This window comes from Misgurnus anguillicaudatus, chromosome 5, assembly GCF_027580225.2.
Source record: "Misgurnus anguillicaudatus chromosome 5, ASM2758022v2, whole genome shotgun sequence".
In the NCBI taxonomy this organism is placed as follows: Eukaryota; Metazoa; Chordata; class Actinopteri; order Cypriniformes; family Cobitidae; genus Misgurnus; species Misgurnus anguillicaudatus.
Genome location: NC_073341.2, coordinates 17,303,224 through 17,318,667, shown reverse-complemented (window position 1 = coordinate 17,318,667; position 15,444 = coordinate 17,303,224). Strand labels below are relative to the sequence as shown.

Genomic DNA, 15,444 nt, shown 5'->3' with positions numbered 1-15,444 from the left:
GAATAAAGTGCTAAGTGCTAAACAATAAATGTAATAATATTTGATGGTGAGACGAATGAAAATATTAGCAGGGGGTTAAAAAAATCTGGAAAATGGACTTGCACCGCTTAATATATCCTTATAGATTTTAAGTATTCAGTATGAAACTCTGAAATATGGCAGTGATTTTTTCTTTAGCCACACCAAAAAAATAAAAATAAAGGTTTAGTTTTAGATATAAGCATGAGCACCCTGTTGGACGGAAGAGAAAAAAACATTATCATATCAGTCCCATTATTGACGTTGTATTGACTTGAGACTATGTACAAAAATTTCACAACAACCACATCCAGTAACATCCTCACATACCAATTAACATCTCCGCCTGTACTTCGAATTCATGGATGATGCCAGACTTTTGTGCTGCGTATGGATGTAAGGCCTACTAGCACTATGCATTAGAAAAGTAGATTTTCGTAATATCAAAACTAAAATTTTTTTCTGGACTCAATGCTAAATATATATCTGACTGTTGGAACGAAAAACGAGAAAATCGCATTCACAACAATTTATGGTGATTTTATTTCCTTTACACCATTGCCTACAATGACACCAATGCAAGCCTCCCCTGTTTCAAGATGGCGCCTCTATTTGACGCATTCGTTCCAATGAACTGCCGTAGCCAAGGCGACATCTAGTGTACATGATACTGTATGAAGGGACCCCTAAAATATGCATCCATACATCCATATTTTGCATAAAGAACATTTAAATTAAGTTTATTGAACTAAGTTTGGGAGGAGCATGGTCATGTAATCCAACCAATCAGCGCTAAGATGTGTCTACATATAGCTGGCCCTCACCTTTGTCCCGTGCAGCATCGCCTCACAGCATGCCCTCCCCTCAAAAATAAATAAATAAATAAATAACGCAAAATATGCTTTCTCTCATTCCCTATTGATTAAATGTTAATGGTAACTTGTGAAATTGTGTTAAATAAATAGTAACTGTGACATTACAGTATATAGATAGCAAATTGTAAACAACTAAAATACTGTAGTTGGCTACACAGTAGACTTTTACAATGTTTCCCTTTGTCATTTTCTGGGGACCCCTAAGAACCTTCTGGGGGACCTCCGAGTTAGTGGACCATTTTATGTGTGTACCAGCAGATTGAGAAAACAACTCAAAGTCCAAAATATTGATGCACATTTTGAATACCAGTGCACACTTGGTGTTTACACTGTCAAATGTTGACAAAACTAAAACCAGAATTATAGTTTAGCCCCGTCTTCTTTAAATATTAGAAAATATTAGCCTTAAATCCAAGAAATAACCCCATACACTAAAAAGTAATGACAGCAGACAGGACCTGCTGTATTAAACCTAAGGCATCTGAATCAATGTTATTGAAGCAACACCAGCCACCATGTCAAAGGTCTTGATATCATTTACAGTTTCATAAGAGCCGCACACAACAGAGAAGATATTGCTTGAGAACCAGGTTGAGCCCCTGAGGTTTGACTCTACCTGCCAAAGTTGTGGAGAGTTTTATTATTACCTGATCTGCCCCGAATGGAGTGATGTTTGATTTCACAGCTCCGACCCCAAGCGCCACCAGCACCAGGCCACTGTAGATGGCAGGCCTACAGTATGGCTTTCGATTGATGCAGGTGACATTAGCGGGCACAGTTCCATTAACAGGAAAACACTCTGCTGGCTGTACTGGGAATGCCATCTCTTCTCCACAAAGATAATTCCTGGTGTTATCGCTAGACACAAATGGGAAAAGCAGCATTCCGATCAAGTAGACGACTAAACTCAAAGCTATGGTTACGAACTTGCCAAGGCACGCATCTGCCAGCCATCCACCAAAGGGTGATATCAAATAAGTGACCCCCATGAACATCAACGGGGCCTGGCTGGCCGAAGTGCCCTCCCAGTAGAAGGGGCTTTGGTTGAGGAAGAGTACCAGGTTTGAGGTGATGCCATAAAAAGCCATTCTCTCTAAAGACTCTGTCAGGAGCACAGCAGCACATGCCAGTCTCCTGCCTATAAACACTGGCTCTGATCTGGTTGAAGTCACAGAGTTCTCCAAAAGAGGGGTGCTCTCGTTTGTATCCCTGCGCGCCATGGCTCGGTTTACTTGTTTCGTTGAGGGTGGTCAACTGACCAAAATCCAAACCTACAGGAAATAAATAAATAACAAAACAGTCATTTTCAACCACGTGTTAATAACGCGTGACACTAAAACACTACATACAGTACGGGGTAATAGTAGATGTTCAGTCTGTAACTTGTTTTCTATTTCCCTGAATTTATGTATATTCTTTATATTTTTCAATAAAAAAATAAAAAAAATAAAAATAAAAAAAATATAGTAGATGTTCAGGAAATCACGCTGTTGTTCATAGAAAGTCGATTTATATTGATTTGTTTTTCAATATTTTAATAAAAGTTTCTACCGAGCATATTTTGGAACTGTTTAAAAACGAATTTTGAAAAACTTAATAAGGGAACATAACAAAAAGCCGCTGACATCTTGTAACGTTAAGCCACTTAATTAAATTAACGTTAGTAAACAAGCTAACACCACATTCGTATAACAAGGGTAACTTACACGTACCTTTCTTTCACACTCAACAGTACTCCACATTTAGCTGTTTAGCCCGCGACGTGTATACCTATACCCAGTGTACATTTTGTTCAAAATGTTTACCTTTAAAAGCCTAAAAGTCTGATCATATGAAGTTTAGCCACAGACTTTAACAGAACAGCTAGTCACAATACTAGCGCGTGACAGCAAGCGTACACTCACTCATCAGCGTCACGGTGTCACTCCTGCAGGACACACAGCAAATCTGTATGTCATCTGGATGTGTTTAGCATGCTAATCCTTATTATTTACAGATCATATATTTCCGCATCGGGTCAGCAACCAATAGAGATAAAGGGAAGAGAAAGGGGTTTTTCTATTGGTTGGTATTGCAGCTAATCATTTTGTGGGCACATAAACATCCTGGGTGGTGCACGGTGGGGCATTGCTTTGCTTGCTATTTGCATTTTTTTGGGTTTATAAATAGTCACACGTGTTTTGATTATTTGGAAATGTAAGATTATGTGATTTTCCCTAAAATAAGTCAAAGTTTTGGTTAACATAAATAACATTTAAAAATGTGTAACGGTAAAGAACAATCATGTAAAATAAAACAAATAATGTGAGTCTGTCTCTCTCTCTCTCTCTCTCTCTCTTTCTCTCTCTCTCTCTTTCTTTGTGTGTTTGTCCGAGTTATATAGTTCCGTGTTTCCAGGGGGTCTTAATACCAAGCGGACCTGTGCTAAAACAAACTGCACGCGTGTCGGTCAGGGAGGTTGGTCTCTGACGTGACACAAGAATGAGATTACACAGTCAGATCAAGAGAGTAACACACTGTCCTTCATCTCTTTCTCATTCCTCGCTATAATTTTATCACCAGATGCAGAGATGCGCGTGCTCTTCCTAGCTTGCTTAAGTCCCAAAACAGGAAACTGTACCACTGCCGAAAGAATAAGGTACAGTAACATTGCTGTTTGATTCTGAAACCAGGAAGTATCACAGAGCTGCGTTTATTTTTAGATGTCACAAAACAGCCTAGTCTGCATCTTGTAGGACGATCATGGGGTATTTTGCACATTTGTACTTACACATAAATACAGTATGTCACGAGTGTAATGTACAGTAATGCATGCTGACAGTAGAATATAAAATAGCGTATTGGGAATATACAGTGCAGAACACATTTATCAGAGAGAATGAAATGATTTTTAATAAACTGTGTGTGTTTGCGTTGCAGAAATCACATCGTGGCTGCAGGGCACATTTGTGTACTTTGTGATACAAAAGAGTTGGGCTCCGCCTCTAATATGACGTCCCTGATAACGCAAGAGCCAGGATTCGATGCTGCGCTGGCTATTCATCTTTTCAAAGGAGGCAGGCATCTATTAGGTGATACATCATCCACACTCTCATAAAACACACAATTGTTTATCATACAAATAATAAAATAATAATACATACAGATATATACACCCATCACCATAAGTTAATAACACAAATAGTAATTTTCACAAAACTTGCTGTCTCAGTTTTTATGATGGCAATTTGCATACTCCAGAATGTTATAAAGAGAGAGATGAAAATGAACATAAACCCAAAAAACATTTCCACTGCATTTCAGCCCTGCCACAAAAGGACCAGCTGACATCATGTCAGTGATCTGTTTAACACAGGTGAGCATGTTTACAAAGACAAAGCTGGAGATAACTAATTGAGTTAGAATAATAATAGACTGGAAGTTGGGTGGTGCTTAAAATCATTGTTCTTCCTCTGTTAACCATGGTTACCTACAAGGAAACACGTGTAGTCATCATAACTTTGCACAAAAAGGGATTCACATGCAAGAATGTTGCTGTTAGTAAGATTGCTGTTACTAAATCAACCATTTATCACATCACCAAAAACAAAGACAAAGGTTTAGTTGTTGTGAAGAAGGCTTCAAGAGTGCCCAAGAAAGTCCAGCAAGCACCAGGACCGTCTCCTAAAGTTGATTCAGCTGCGTGATCTGGACACCACCAGTGCAGAGCTTGCTCAGGAATGGCAGCAGGCAGGTGTGAGTGCATCTGTACGAACAAAGTAGCGAAGACTTTGGAAAGAAGGGCAGCAAAGAAGCCACTTCTCTCCAGGAAAAACATCAGGGACAGACTAATAATCTGCAAAAGGTGCAGGGATTGGAATGCTGAGGATCATTTCATCTGATGAATCCCCTTTCCTATTGTCCTGTGTCATGCCAACACAACAGTAAAGCATCATGAGACCATTCATGTGTGGGGTTGCTTCTTAGCCAAGGGAACCAGTTTTGCCGTAGAACACAACCATGGATAAAGAATGATCCAACCATGGATAAAAAAACATATCCTGAAAGCAACTTCTCCCAACCATACAACAACAGGTCGCTGAAAGACAATGCTTTTTCCAGCATGATTGAGCACCTTGCCGTAAGGCAAAAGTGATAACTAAGGGGAAAAAGTAATAGCTCAGGGAACAAAACATACACATTTTGGTCCGTGGCCAGGAAACTCCCCAGACATTAATCCCATTGAGAATTAATGGTCAAGAGGCAGGAGGACAAAAAAATCCCACAAATTGATTATGCAAGAATGGACTGCTATCAGTCTGAATATGACCCAGAAGTTGACTGACAGCATGCCAGGGCGAATTGCAGAAGTCTAGAAAAAGAAGGGTCAACACTGCAAAAAAAATTGTGACTCTTCGCATAAAACATTTTAAACGCCTTTAACATTTATGAAATGCTTGTGATTATATTTCAGTATATAATAGTAACATCTGACAAAATGATTGAAAAACACTGAAGCAGCAGACTTTGTGAAAATTAATATTTGTGTAAATTTAAAACATTTTGGTCACAGCTTTACATAAGATGCATTAGATCTTGTGCTTTTAAACTGAACCCTCACACAAACTAAAATCACAAATTATAAGATTTAAAGCAATCATGCTTTGGCTGGTTTGTGAGCTTTTAACATAGTAAGGACATGATAGTTCTTTAAGTTCAAGGTTACTACTTGCATATTTTGAATAGCCTGAATTGAAGAATGGATATTTTTATGAATCACTGCACTGCAAATGTTCACTATGTTGATGACTACTTTCCTCCCTTCTGACCAGATAAACACACTGTTTCACGCCTCAAAAGGTTTTAGTCACCATAAGGATTTAAAAGTTGAGCTTCTGAAGATGTAAATAAGCAAAGTAAGGGATTTTCTTCTTTTTAATAAATTTGTATTCCTCTGCAGATACCGGAGTGCCATTCGGCGTGGTGTTTGGAGGGACGGACGTCAACGAGGACGTGAAGGATGACCACAAGCGAGCTGTTATGAAGAGAGTTTTGGAGAAAGCCAGGTCAGATTTGCTCTTTTCCACGTTTTTGTGACTCTTCATTTGAGCATATAAACAATTCTGCACAATTACAATATTAAGCTTATGTTTTTTTCGATAACCTGTTAAGATGAAACAAAATGGAAAATCTGAAACTATTTTTTTTCTGCATTCACATTTATGTATTCAAGCTGGGAATCAAACCCATGACCTTGGGATTGCTAGCACTATGCTTTACACATTAATCTACACAAAAGCTGAGCTAAAGCTCAGAAACAACACTGACAAGAAAAACACAAACAGATTTAACTCTTCTACAGGCTGTGTTTGACATTCCTGGTTAAGGGAAGGGGTCCTTAATTCCTTTGTGGTCCACCAATCTTAAACTAATTTTTGCAAGAATATGAAAATACATTTACTTCTAAATTAAGCCAAAGGCCTTCTTTTCTTCACTAATCACCAGAAACCGTCTGAATCTTTACCTAAAACCTGCTAGCAATAGTTTTAATTTATTGTCCAGGTGTTATATGTGTAGTCTGTTGGATTAATACAAGCAGATTCACTCCCTTTTGGCAGTTTTAAGGGAATGAAAGTCACTGGGGAACATGAGAACAATGTAAGCCCCTCCACTTCAAACGCATCTACAAAAGCAGACCTCCTGCTGCTGCCACCGTTGCCAACTCACCCTTCACATCCCTTGAAATAGCGCGATGAAGGACAGCGATTAAAGAAGAGAAACCAATAGGGTTTAGTTGCAACCATTTGGAAAAATAACACTCTTTTCTCTTTAGTCGCAACCATGCAAGTGAACCTTACCCGCAAACCACAAAAAATCAAAGGATGATGAAGGAGACCAGATGTATGTGCATGTGCTTCTGTGTATTTGTATGCATTTGTTTTAAGTTTTGAGCTCCAGGATGAGAAAGAAAGAGCACATAAAGTAAAACTCTTAGTAAAAGGTTTATGGTTTTACTTAGTTAAATTTTTCCTCAACTTCTGAGACTTTTGGACCTCATCGTTACCTCACCTGCCTCTGCTCATCTTCACTATAAGGGGTAGTCAGCGATCGCATTGCCACGCTTTTATTTGCATGGCTTGACTTGTGTGATTGCAGATTTTTGGCAGGCACTGACAGCTTTGATGTCTTTTGATGGGAAAGTGTAGAGGAATTGCGGGCGAGATGAAAGCGGTAGCATGCAGGCGTTTCACGCCGTCAGAACCTAGAACATAAATCTGACTTTTCATGTTATTTTACATGTTAACATGTCAACTCACTCTGTTTTCCTTCCTCTCACATGCAGGTTTGCTGTTGCGTTCACTGAGAAATTGAAAGAGCAGGCTGAAACGCTTTTGGTGAGAGACGCTGTGTTTACAACTCTTATTGTTAGCATGCATTCAGCTGGATATGCTGTCAGGGACTGACACTTTTCATCTACATGTGAACTACAGTGTGAACAATGCTTGATAACTTGCTTAAAGTCAACATGACCCAAGTTAGATTTGAACATGTTCTGTTTTTGCACATTCCTTTGTGCATGATATGCCAAAGAAAAGAAAATGTTCAAAGAAATGAAATTTTTCCTTGAAATTAAATATCAGTCTGAGCACATGGAAAACCATCCATTTTAGTTACACAATGCACTTTTTAGTACTTTTTTTTACAAAAAGTACTGTGGTTGCACCATGCTACCTATCACTATTGTGAATTGATACTGCATATATTTAAACCGTGTTTTTTATACTCTCAAGGTACTTCAAAGAATACTACATAATATTTCCATGGTATATGATGAAAACAGGGTGTTATCAAGGTATCATGCCTTGATTTTCAAGTCGTGCAGTGGTACTTGTGTGCAGGGTATAAAAATGGCCCAATTATACTTCTATACTAAAAGTTCATACCCATTGAAAGGTTATTGAGTGAATAAGTAAATAAAAACGCCATTGCTTCTTTTTAATGGGCTAGAAGGGATGAGCCATGTAGTGTTTTAGCTGATGCTATATATACAACAGAAGGATTTTACAGCCGCAATTGCAATATCCTGCCCTGTATCCTATAATAGCATAGCATTAAAATCACTATTTCCATGTTTCATCTTCAGATTTACACAGATGTACAAGCCAAGGCAAGCAGCATGTCTGTGTCTCTGTTATTAAGTTGATGCAGAATCCAGTTCAGTGGTATAAAAACACACCAGGGGTCTCCCTCCCCGAGGACTGATAACATCCACCCAATTTCCCCTCCGTCTGTGTGAAATTATCCGCTTTATCTTAGCCAGGAATTTACATATGCTGCTTTTATTAGCTTTCTGCTGCTTTATTGTTTTTCGCTATTGGTATAATCCCAGATGTGTTAATTCACAACATATCTTATCACTGATATTCCCACTGAAATTTTCTTTTATTGCATTAGACAAGGAAATGTTTGGGGGATGACTTTGAATATGAATAAATATGTTGGATATATTTATCATCATAAAACAGAAAATTGTAATGGCTGACATTGAGCTTTTGATATTTAGTTTTTAAGAAAGTATGAGGCAATTGTGAATTTCGAACCTTTTGAAAGTCATGAATTAAGATATTTTAATTATGCAGTATTTAATTGGCCAAAAGGAAATAATCAGAGGCGTGTCGTTATGCTGAATTGCATAGAAATTATTGCTACGAAATTTTTGTTAATACATTAGCTGATGACATGTTTTGTTTTTTTAAATAATAAACTAATAGTTAGTTTCATCCAACTATTTGCAGGGCCATTGTCATCAAATCTAAAAAAAAAAAACTGTCATAACCAGGTTTAGAAATTTTGTGGATTTCCCATCTGGCTCTTAATAGACTACAAAATGGTCTTTTCAAGTGATTGTAGTCTCTGTTAAAGTTTGTATCTCTATTGAGGATTTATCCGGTTGTTACAAGTTATGAAGTATGGCTGTATCTAACACTGACGCTGATGTCCTGTCGGCCTCTAATATCCATTTCTTTCCTATTTTTAAAAGGCATGTGAGAGCAAGAAGATCTATGTCCAGCCTCAAGGTATTTTTTGAAAGCACATGATGCTGTCTGATGGCTTTACATTAGAACATAAACAGACCAAAATATGTTTTTTTAACGTCCCCTAATTCTACATGTGTCTTTAGGGATTGAGACCACAGTGGCATCACATTTCAGCTGGAGAGATTTTTTACACAACACAGGTAAACCTTCACCAACTTCCAATATATTTTAATTCATTGTTATTTTAAGACAGAAAAAGATCCAGTTGTCTTGGTCAAAAGTACCAATCAAACAAGTTTGTACATACTGATCCGATTGTATGTTTCGTCCTTTAATTGGTTTTTATAGCCTTTATTTTAAAATGCATATATACTAAGTAAGGGATTATGTAAGGGCAGCCGGTTGTTATCACAGAAATAAGCCCTGACAGTGTGATCAGATCTTGTATCACACTGAAGCAGTGGCGGCTCGTGACTGCTCATCCGAGGGGCGCTAATTCAAAATAAGTGTTCAGAGTGTCATGTGTGTGGGTCCCTTTTCCAAAATATGTGTTCAGCATGTCGAGAGGTCCTGTGTGCATCATGTGTCTTGTCAAAATAAGTGCCTGCTGCACACGCGTCAAAACCATTTATGATAAAAGAGACGCTCACGTTCACAAAATACACGCAAGACACTCCCTTAACAGTAAACTCTGATTATGCATGAGATTATGCAAACGCGAGCGTCTCTTATCTTAAACCCTTTAGACGCGTCTGCAGCAGGCACTTATTTTGACAAGACACATGATGCACGCAGGATCTCTCGATGCGCGGAACACGTATTTTGAAAAAGGGAACCACACACATGACGGGCTACACACATGTTGTGACGAACTTCGCATCGAGCGCTCTCGAAAAAAGAAGTCTCCGGCCGCCACTGCACTGAAGGGGTTTATTTTGTGATATCAAGTGGCTGCCTATTATCCCACTTATTACATAGCTATTTACCAGATAAGTAAGGTAAGGAACAATAAATATTTATTTATAGTTTGAAATATTTTATTTGTTCATTTTAATGAATGTAGACTTTCCGCGAGGAAATCCCATTTACTTTCGGTTTTAAGAAAATGTCACAAATACTCTAATTGTAAATATAATAATTTGTAAATATGATGTCATATATGTAATTAAATATTTAATTTAATAACATAATTAAGTTTTTTGTCATTTTAAACTGTACCTCTAAAAATGATTCGCAGCATCCGAGTTACCGTGTGTTATTAGTTTTAAACAGTTGTTGTCAATAATAAACCTGCAAATATTGCGACTGGCCAATCAGAATCAAGCATTCTATAATAATAGAGAATAAGCAGGTGTCCAAACTTTTGACTGGTACATTATGATCTCGTACACACTACAATCCACTAATTCAGTTGTCAGTTCACCTTTTAATGCTTAATCCTGTTCTGTACACACACAGTTCAGTCATTTACGGGACTGATAACCGCATTCTACAACCGAATTAACTCCCGCAATATGCAGGTAGTGACAACCGCATTTACAAAAACTCTGCATAGTGTTTACATAACCAAACTGAACAACTAGTAGTTAATAAAGTGTTTAAACATGCATCATGGACATGACAGGTCTCTCTTCTGAAAAAAGAAATGCCTAGAAGGGGAAAAAGTCTTCTGTATGTGCGGTGCAGAAAATAACAGAGGCATGAGCGTTTGCTTACTAGTGTTGCCAGATCATGTACGACTAAAACAGCGAACAAGAAAAATCCAATCAATAAACCAAAATAAATACAAATGCTTTACCTCAAAGATCAAAATATTTGGACCGGCATCTTTATTAACACCAAAATCTTGATCACTTCATGAGTCAAAAGCAATAAACAGTTAAGCGCCAAAACGTTATGTCAGTACAAAGAAAGATGAGGACCTGGCAACACTGCAAGACACTGCAGTGCGCTGTGGAGCAGTCTTATGCTGCGTTTACACCAGACGCGGTATACGCGGCAAGCGAGAGTGATTTACATGTTAAGTCAATGCAAAGACGCGATTAGGCATCTTGCGGCGCGGTAAGCACTGCACAAAAGGCGTGGAAAGCACGGATGGTGCGTTCAGCGCGAATTGAGCGTTGCCGCAGGAAAAATCTGAACTTCGGCGGATTTCTGTGCCGCGTTAACCAGTCAGGACCTTGCTGTAGTAGTGACGTGATTACAGAAAGCGAATGGAGTGGCGGAGTCTCAGCGGCATTGCAGAAGCCCCTTCCATGACGCGAATTTCCGCGGGAATGTCTTGAATGACTAGAATTTCACGCGTGAATGAAGTGAGTGAACTCAAATGTTCAAGCGTCTAACTACGTGCGAATAGCGCGTTTTTGCCGCCACTACCGCGGCTGGTGGGAATGCACCATTACAGATGCACAACATCAAGACGGAGGTGTATTGCAAAACATGCACTGTTTAACGTTGTTAAATTATTTGGTCAAAGCTGTGAGTGATAAGCATGTGAGACGGCAGAACGTTGCTATGGTTATCTCTTTGTCAATCATCACATTTTCTGGAGTGAGTCTTGTTCCAAACAAACATTTAAGGGATTCACTCCCGCATTTTAATGCTGTGGCCTATGTCTGACATCCAAAGCTTTATCAGGTGATTAATGGAGTTCTTGATAATCGATGGGTTCTTTATCTTCTTTGACACTCTCCAAAACCTTCTTTCTTTGCCTGACTTTGTCATTCTGTAGTGCTGACGCTGAGCACATCTAACACTTTATCTTGGTGTGTGTGACACAAGTCCATTTACTATCAAGAACGTCTGTAATGGATCTCTTTAGCTTGTCTTTATGTTCTGTAAAGAGGCCAATAATAGAAATAAATTAATCTGACTATACAAACAAAGTAGTTCTGTGCAATGCAAAATTTGTATCCCTCAATTTTGTTCACCCCTTCCTCCTCATGTCTACATAATACAATAGAAGTAGGTCATCAACTGTACTATTGTATGGATTTTAAAACTTGACTCATAAAGTAAAATCTGAGCAGTTTAATTAATATCTCTATATGCATTCATCATCATCATCCCCCTCAAACATGCCATAATCACTTTGAGAAAACACTAGACATCCCATTAAATATACATGTGGTCTGCACTTAGTGCTCTTGAAGTCACAAACACTCAACCTTGATTAGAGGAAACCTGACAGCGGTGAAAAGTGTGTGTGAGTTTACATGTTTAAACAGAATGATTAAAAGAACGAATGAAAGAAAACATATGCATAAAAAGAACAGGTGTATTTGTGACATTATTTAAAAACACAATTCACTTTCAGTTTGTGTCAGTTTGTATCCACCTTCAAAGAAACAATCTGTGGCATGATGCCAGGACCAAATACGCTTGTTCTCGCTTGAGTCCTCGCTTGATTTTACTCCTATGGTCAAAATGACCAGAATTCACATCCCTGATAGAAGAATTGTACAAAACCAAATTCAGTGAGAACGATTCAATGTCTCTGCCCAGAATATCTAATCCAATCTCCTGGGCATATATGGGCTCCAGCATCGGAGTAATCTTTTTCATCGCGCCTGCTGCTCCTCATTCAAGATTGATCTCTCTGCATAAGCCCATGCTTGTTTGTGAAGGCCCTGGGGTTTCTGACACCGCTCTGAGATCAGTCATGCCAAGCCGCTACAGCTCTATCAAAGCAGGTGCTCTGACCTCCTGCCATCTTGAGTCTGTGCTGTGTTGGGTGATGGGATAGCTTGAGATGTCAGCTCTGGATCACAGTGTGGTTTTGGAGAGCACAGGTGGGAGGTCCACAGTCGTGTAGAAGTTTTTAGGTGGAGCGAGTTTTAACATGACAGAGAAGATCTGGGTGGTCTTCTGGGATTGTGCAGTGTAGACCCCCTCCTATCACTTGATGATTAGAGTCACGCCTGCAGGGCCTCATGGGAAATGGGGTCCTGATGCATAGATGAAATTGTGTGCCGCAGATGTGAGTGGCAAGACTGAAGTTATCTTTTCTTTCTCTCTGAGGCTTTGAGCTGTCTGGAGGTGTAAGCGCAGCTACAGGGGTTGACAGTAGTTGGAAAACTTGAGGAACCTTTGAGAGAGAGTTTTTTTGACTAGGCCATTGAGCTCCTCATGAGTCTGTGTTATCAGATGTTTTAGGGAGTGAAACGTGTTTTTGAAGTGATGATTCACTTGCACTATGCAACTGAACAACCATGGATTCTGATTGGATGAGCTGTGTTTTAAATCATTGTAAGTTGACAGCCATAGTACATTTTGTATTCATTACACTGCATTAGCGTTGTCTAGCAACTACAAACATCCTACATTTAAGAAAATGTACATACCATATTAGTAATTGTTTTTAAAAATTGTGCATTGCAGTGATTTTATCATAAAGTTTTTTTCTGTATATATCATCAAATTTACAGTAAAGGTTTAGCTGTAATTATTCAAAGGTTATTAGAATGATTTTCTGTGTAAATCGTAAAGTACAGTATGTCATTTTTTTTGTCATGAAAGCAGTTGGTTGAATAATTTTCAGTTTACTAGTTCCCTGGGCACTAGTGGATGACAGTATGCGTGTTTTTTAATGGACAATGCCATTACCAATATTAACTATGTGGCTGATATAACACAAATGTATTTACGGTTAAAGGGGAAAGAGAATGAAAAACCATTTTTACCTTGTTGAATAATGGTAGTCTACCCGCATTCACGAACATACAAAAAGTGCTAAACATGCTAAACATCTCAGTCTCATAGAATTCCTCTTTTAGAAATGTCAGCCAGAAACAGCCCAATCTGAAAAACCGATCCTTATGACATCACAGGCATCTCACTGCCCCTCCCCTTTAAAATAATTGGCTACATTTTTGGAGTGGCAGCAAAGTCAGCCAATCAGTAATGAGATTGCAAGTTAAGCCAGTAGGGGGAGCCAAATAGGTGCAAAACCCTTGTTTAAAATCCCCCACCCTAATAGAGCTATCTGAGAGAGGTTTTTAGGAAGCTTCTAAGGCATTACAGACCCAAACAAAACATTTTTGTCTACATGTCACATCACAGAACAAGGATCAATACCCCGTTCAATCATTCTATGTCACCTTTAATCAGATAGAAACATGAAATTGGTGAAATTGATTTTAAAGGGACATTCCACTTTTTCATTTATCAGCTCTAAAGTTAAACATTTGATTTTTACTGTTTTGGAATCCATTCAGCTGATCTCCGGGTCTGGCGCTACCACTTTTGGCGTGGCTTGGCATAATTCATTGAGTCTGATTGGACCATTGGCATCGCGCTGAAAGGTGGCCAAGGAGTTTCAATATTTTTCCTGTTTGAAGCTTGACTCTTCTGTGGTTACATTGCGTACTAAACAGACAAAAAAATTAAAAGTTGTGATTTTCTAGGCAGATATGGCTAGGATTATGCTCTCATTCCGGCTTCATAATCAAGGACTTTGGTGCTATAACATGGCTGCAGGAGGCGCAATGATATTACGCTCTGCCTGAAAATAGTCCCCTTAGTAAATTTCAATGGCAGGGGAGTATTTTCTGACAGTGCATAAAATCACTAGGCCTGCTTCCGCCATGTTACATCAGCAAAGTCTTTGATTATTACGCCAGAATGAGAGAACAGTCCCTAGCCATATCTGCCCAGAAAATAGCAACTTTTAATTTTCTGTCAGTCTGTGTACACAACTTAACTACAGAAGAGTCAAGCTTTAAATAAGAAAAATATTCAAACTCTGGTTATTTTTTTAAGCAATGCTAATTGTCTAATCAGATTCAACGGATTATGCTAAGCTATGCTAAAAGTGCTAGCGCCAGACCCGGAGATCAGCTGAATGGATTCCAAAACGATACAAATCAAATGTTTAACTCTTAGGGGAGCTGGAAAATGAGCATATTTTCCAAAAAAGTGGAATGTCCCTTTAAGCTTGCATGCACAATAAACTTGCACACAAATGCTGAGGTTTAAGTCTCTCCTCATGATCAAAGGCTTTGTAATATTAAAAAAGACACAAAATCTCTTCGGTAAAAGGGCCAAGTTAGACAGGTAAGAAAGAGAGAGAGAGAGAGAGAGAGAGAGAGAGAGAGAGAGAGAGAGAGAGAGAAACGAAAGCACAACAAACAGTTTGTCAAAATACATTTCTGTGCTGCACTTTTCTTTATTTACCTTAGTTTATTCCCCTCCTTTCTGTGGCAGGCTTGTTTGTTCCCATCCTCCCCTTTTACTTTCATGTAAACACTTAGATCTAAAACTGTAAGAAAGACACTTGTTTACCCCAGCACTAGCACATATGGGCATACACGCACACCTGTCTTTCCTGAACCCTTTGAGGTGTAATTCAGCCTGCCTGCTATAATTATATTTCTCTTGCGGTCGTATCAGAGAGTTGTCAGGGCATTCTTACAGTAACCGTTCACTTTGACACGCTCAGGAAAAATTGCCAGGCTTCTCTAACATTCAGTCAACCCTTAAAGACAGAAGAAAGATAAAATGACAGATGCAATTGACGGGCTGATCAGATGTGT

General features: G+C 38.7%; 2 protein-coding genes across 2 annotated transcripts in view; one reads left to right on the top strand and one right to left on the bottom strand.

Moving 5' to 3' along the window:
- Positions 1-2,808, bottom strand: part of slc15a4 (solute carrier family 15 member 4) — a 73,142-nt gene extending 70,334 nt beyond the window's left edge. Inside the window, exons 1-2 of the mRNA XM_055167355.2 lie at positions 2,606-2,808; positions 1,541-2,164 (exon numbers count right to left, since the gene is read on the bottom strand). Of these exons, the coding sequence (XP_055023330.1) occupies positions 1,541-2,113 (573 nt within the window). The 5' untranslated portion in view covers positions 2,114-2,164; positions 2,606-2,808. The remainder of the gene's footprint in view (positions 1-1,540; positions 2,165-2,605) is intronic.
- Positions 2,809-3,293: 485 nt separating this feature from the next.
- Positions 3,294-15,444, top strand: part of glt1d1 (glycosyltransferase 1 domain containing 1) — a 34,924-nt gene continuing 22,773 nt past the window's right edge. The window contains exons 1-6 of the mRNA XM_055167357.2: positions 3,294-3,531; positions 3,813-3,964; positions 5,833-5,938; positions 7,216-7,267; positions 8,914-8,950; positions 9,055-9,111. Of these exons, the coding sequence (XP_055023332.2) occupies positions 3,464-3,531; positions 3,813-3,964; positions 5,833-5,938; positions 7,216-7,267; positions 8,914-8,950; positions 9,055-9,111 (472 nt within the window). The 5' untranslated portion in view covers positions 3,294-3,463. The remainder of the gene's footprint in view (positions 3,532-3,812; positions 3,965-5,832; positions 5,939-7,215; positions 7,268-8,913; positions 8,951-9,054; positions 9,112-15,444) is intronic.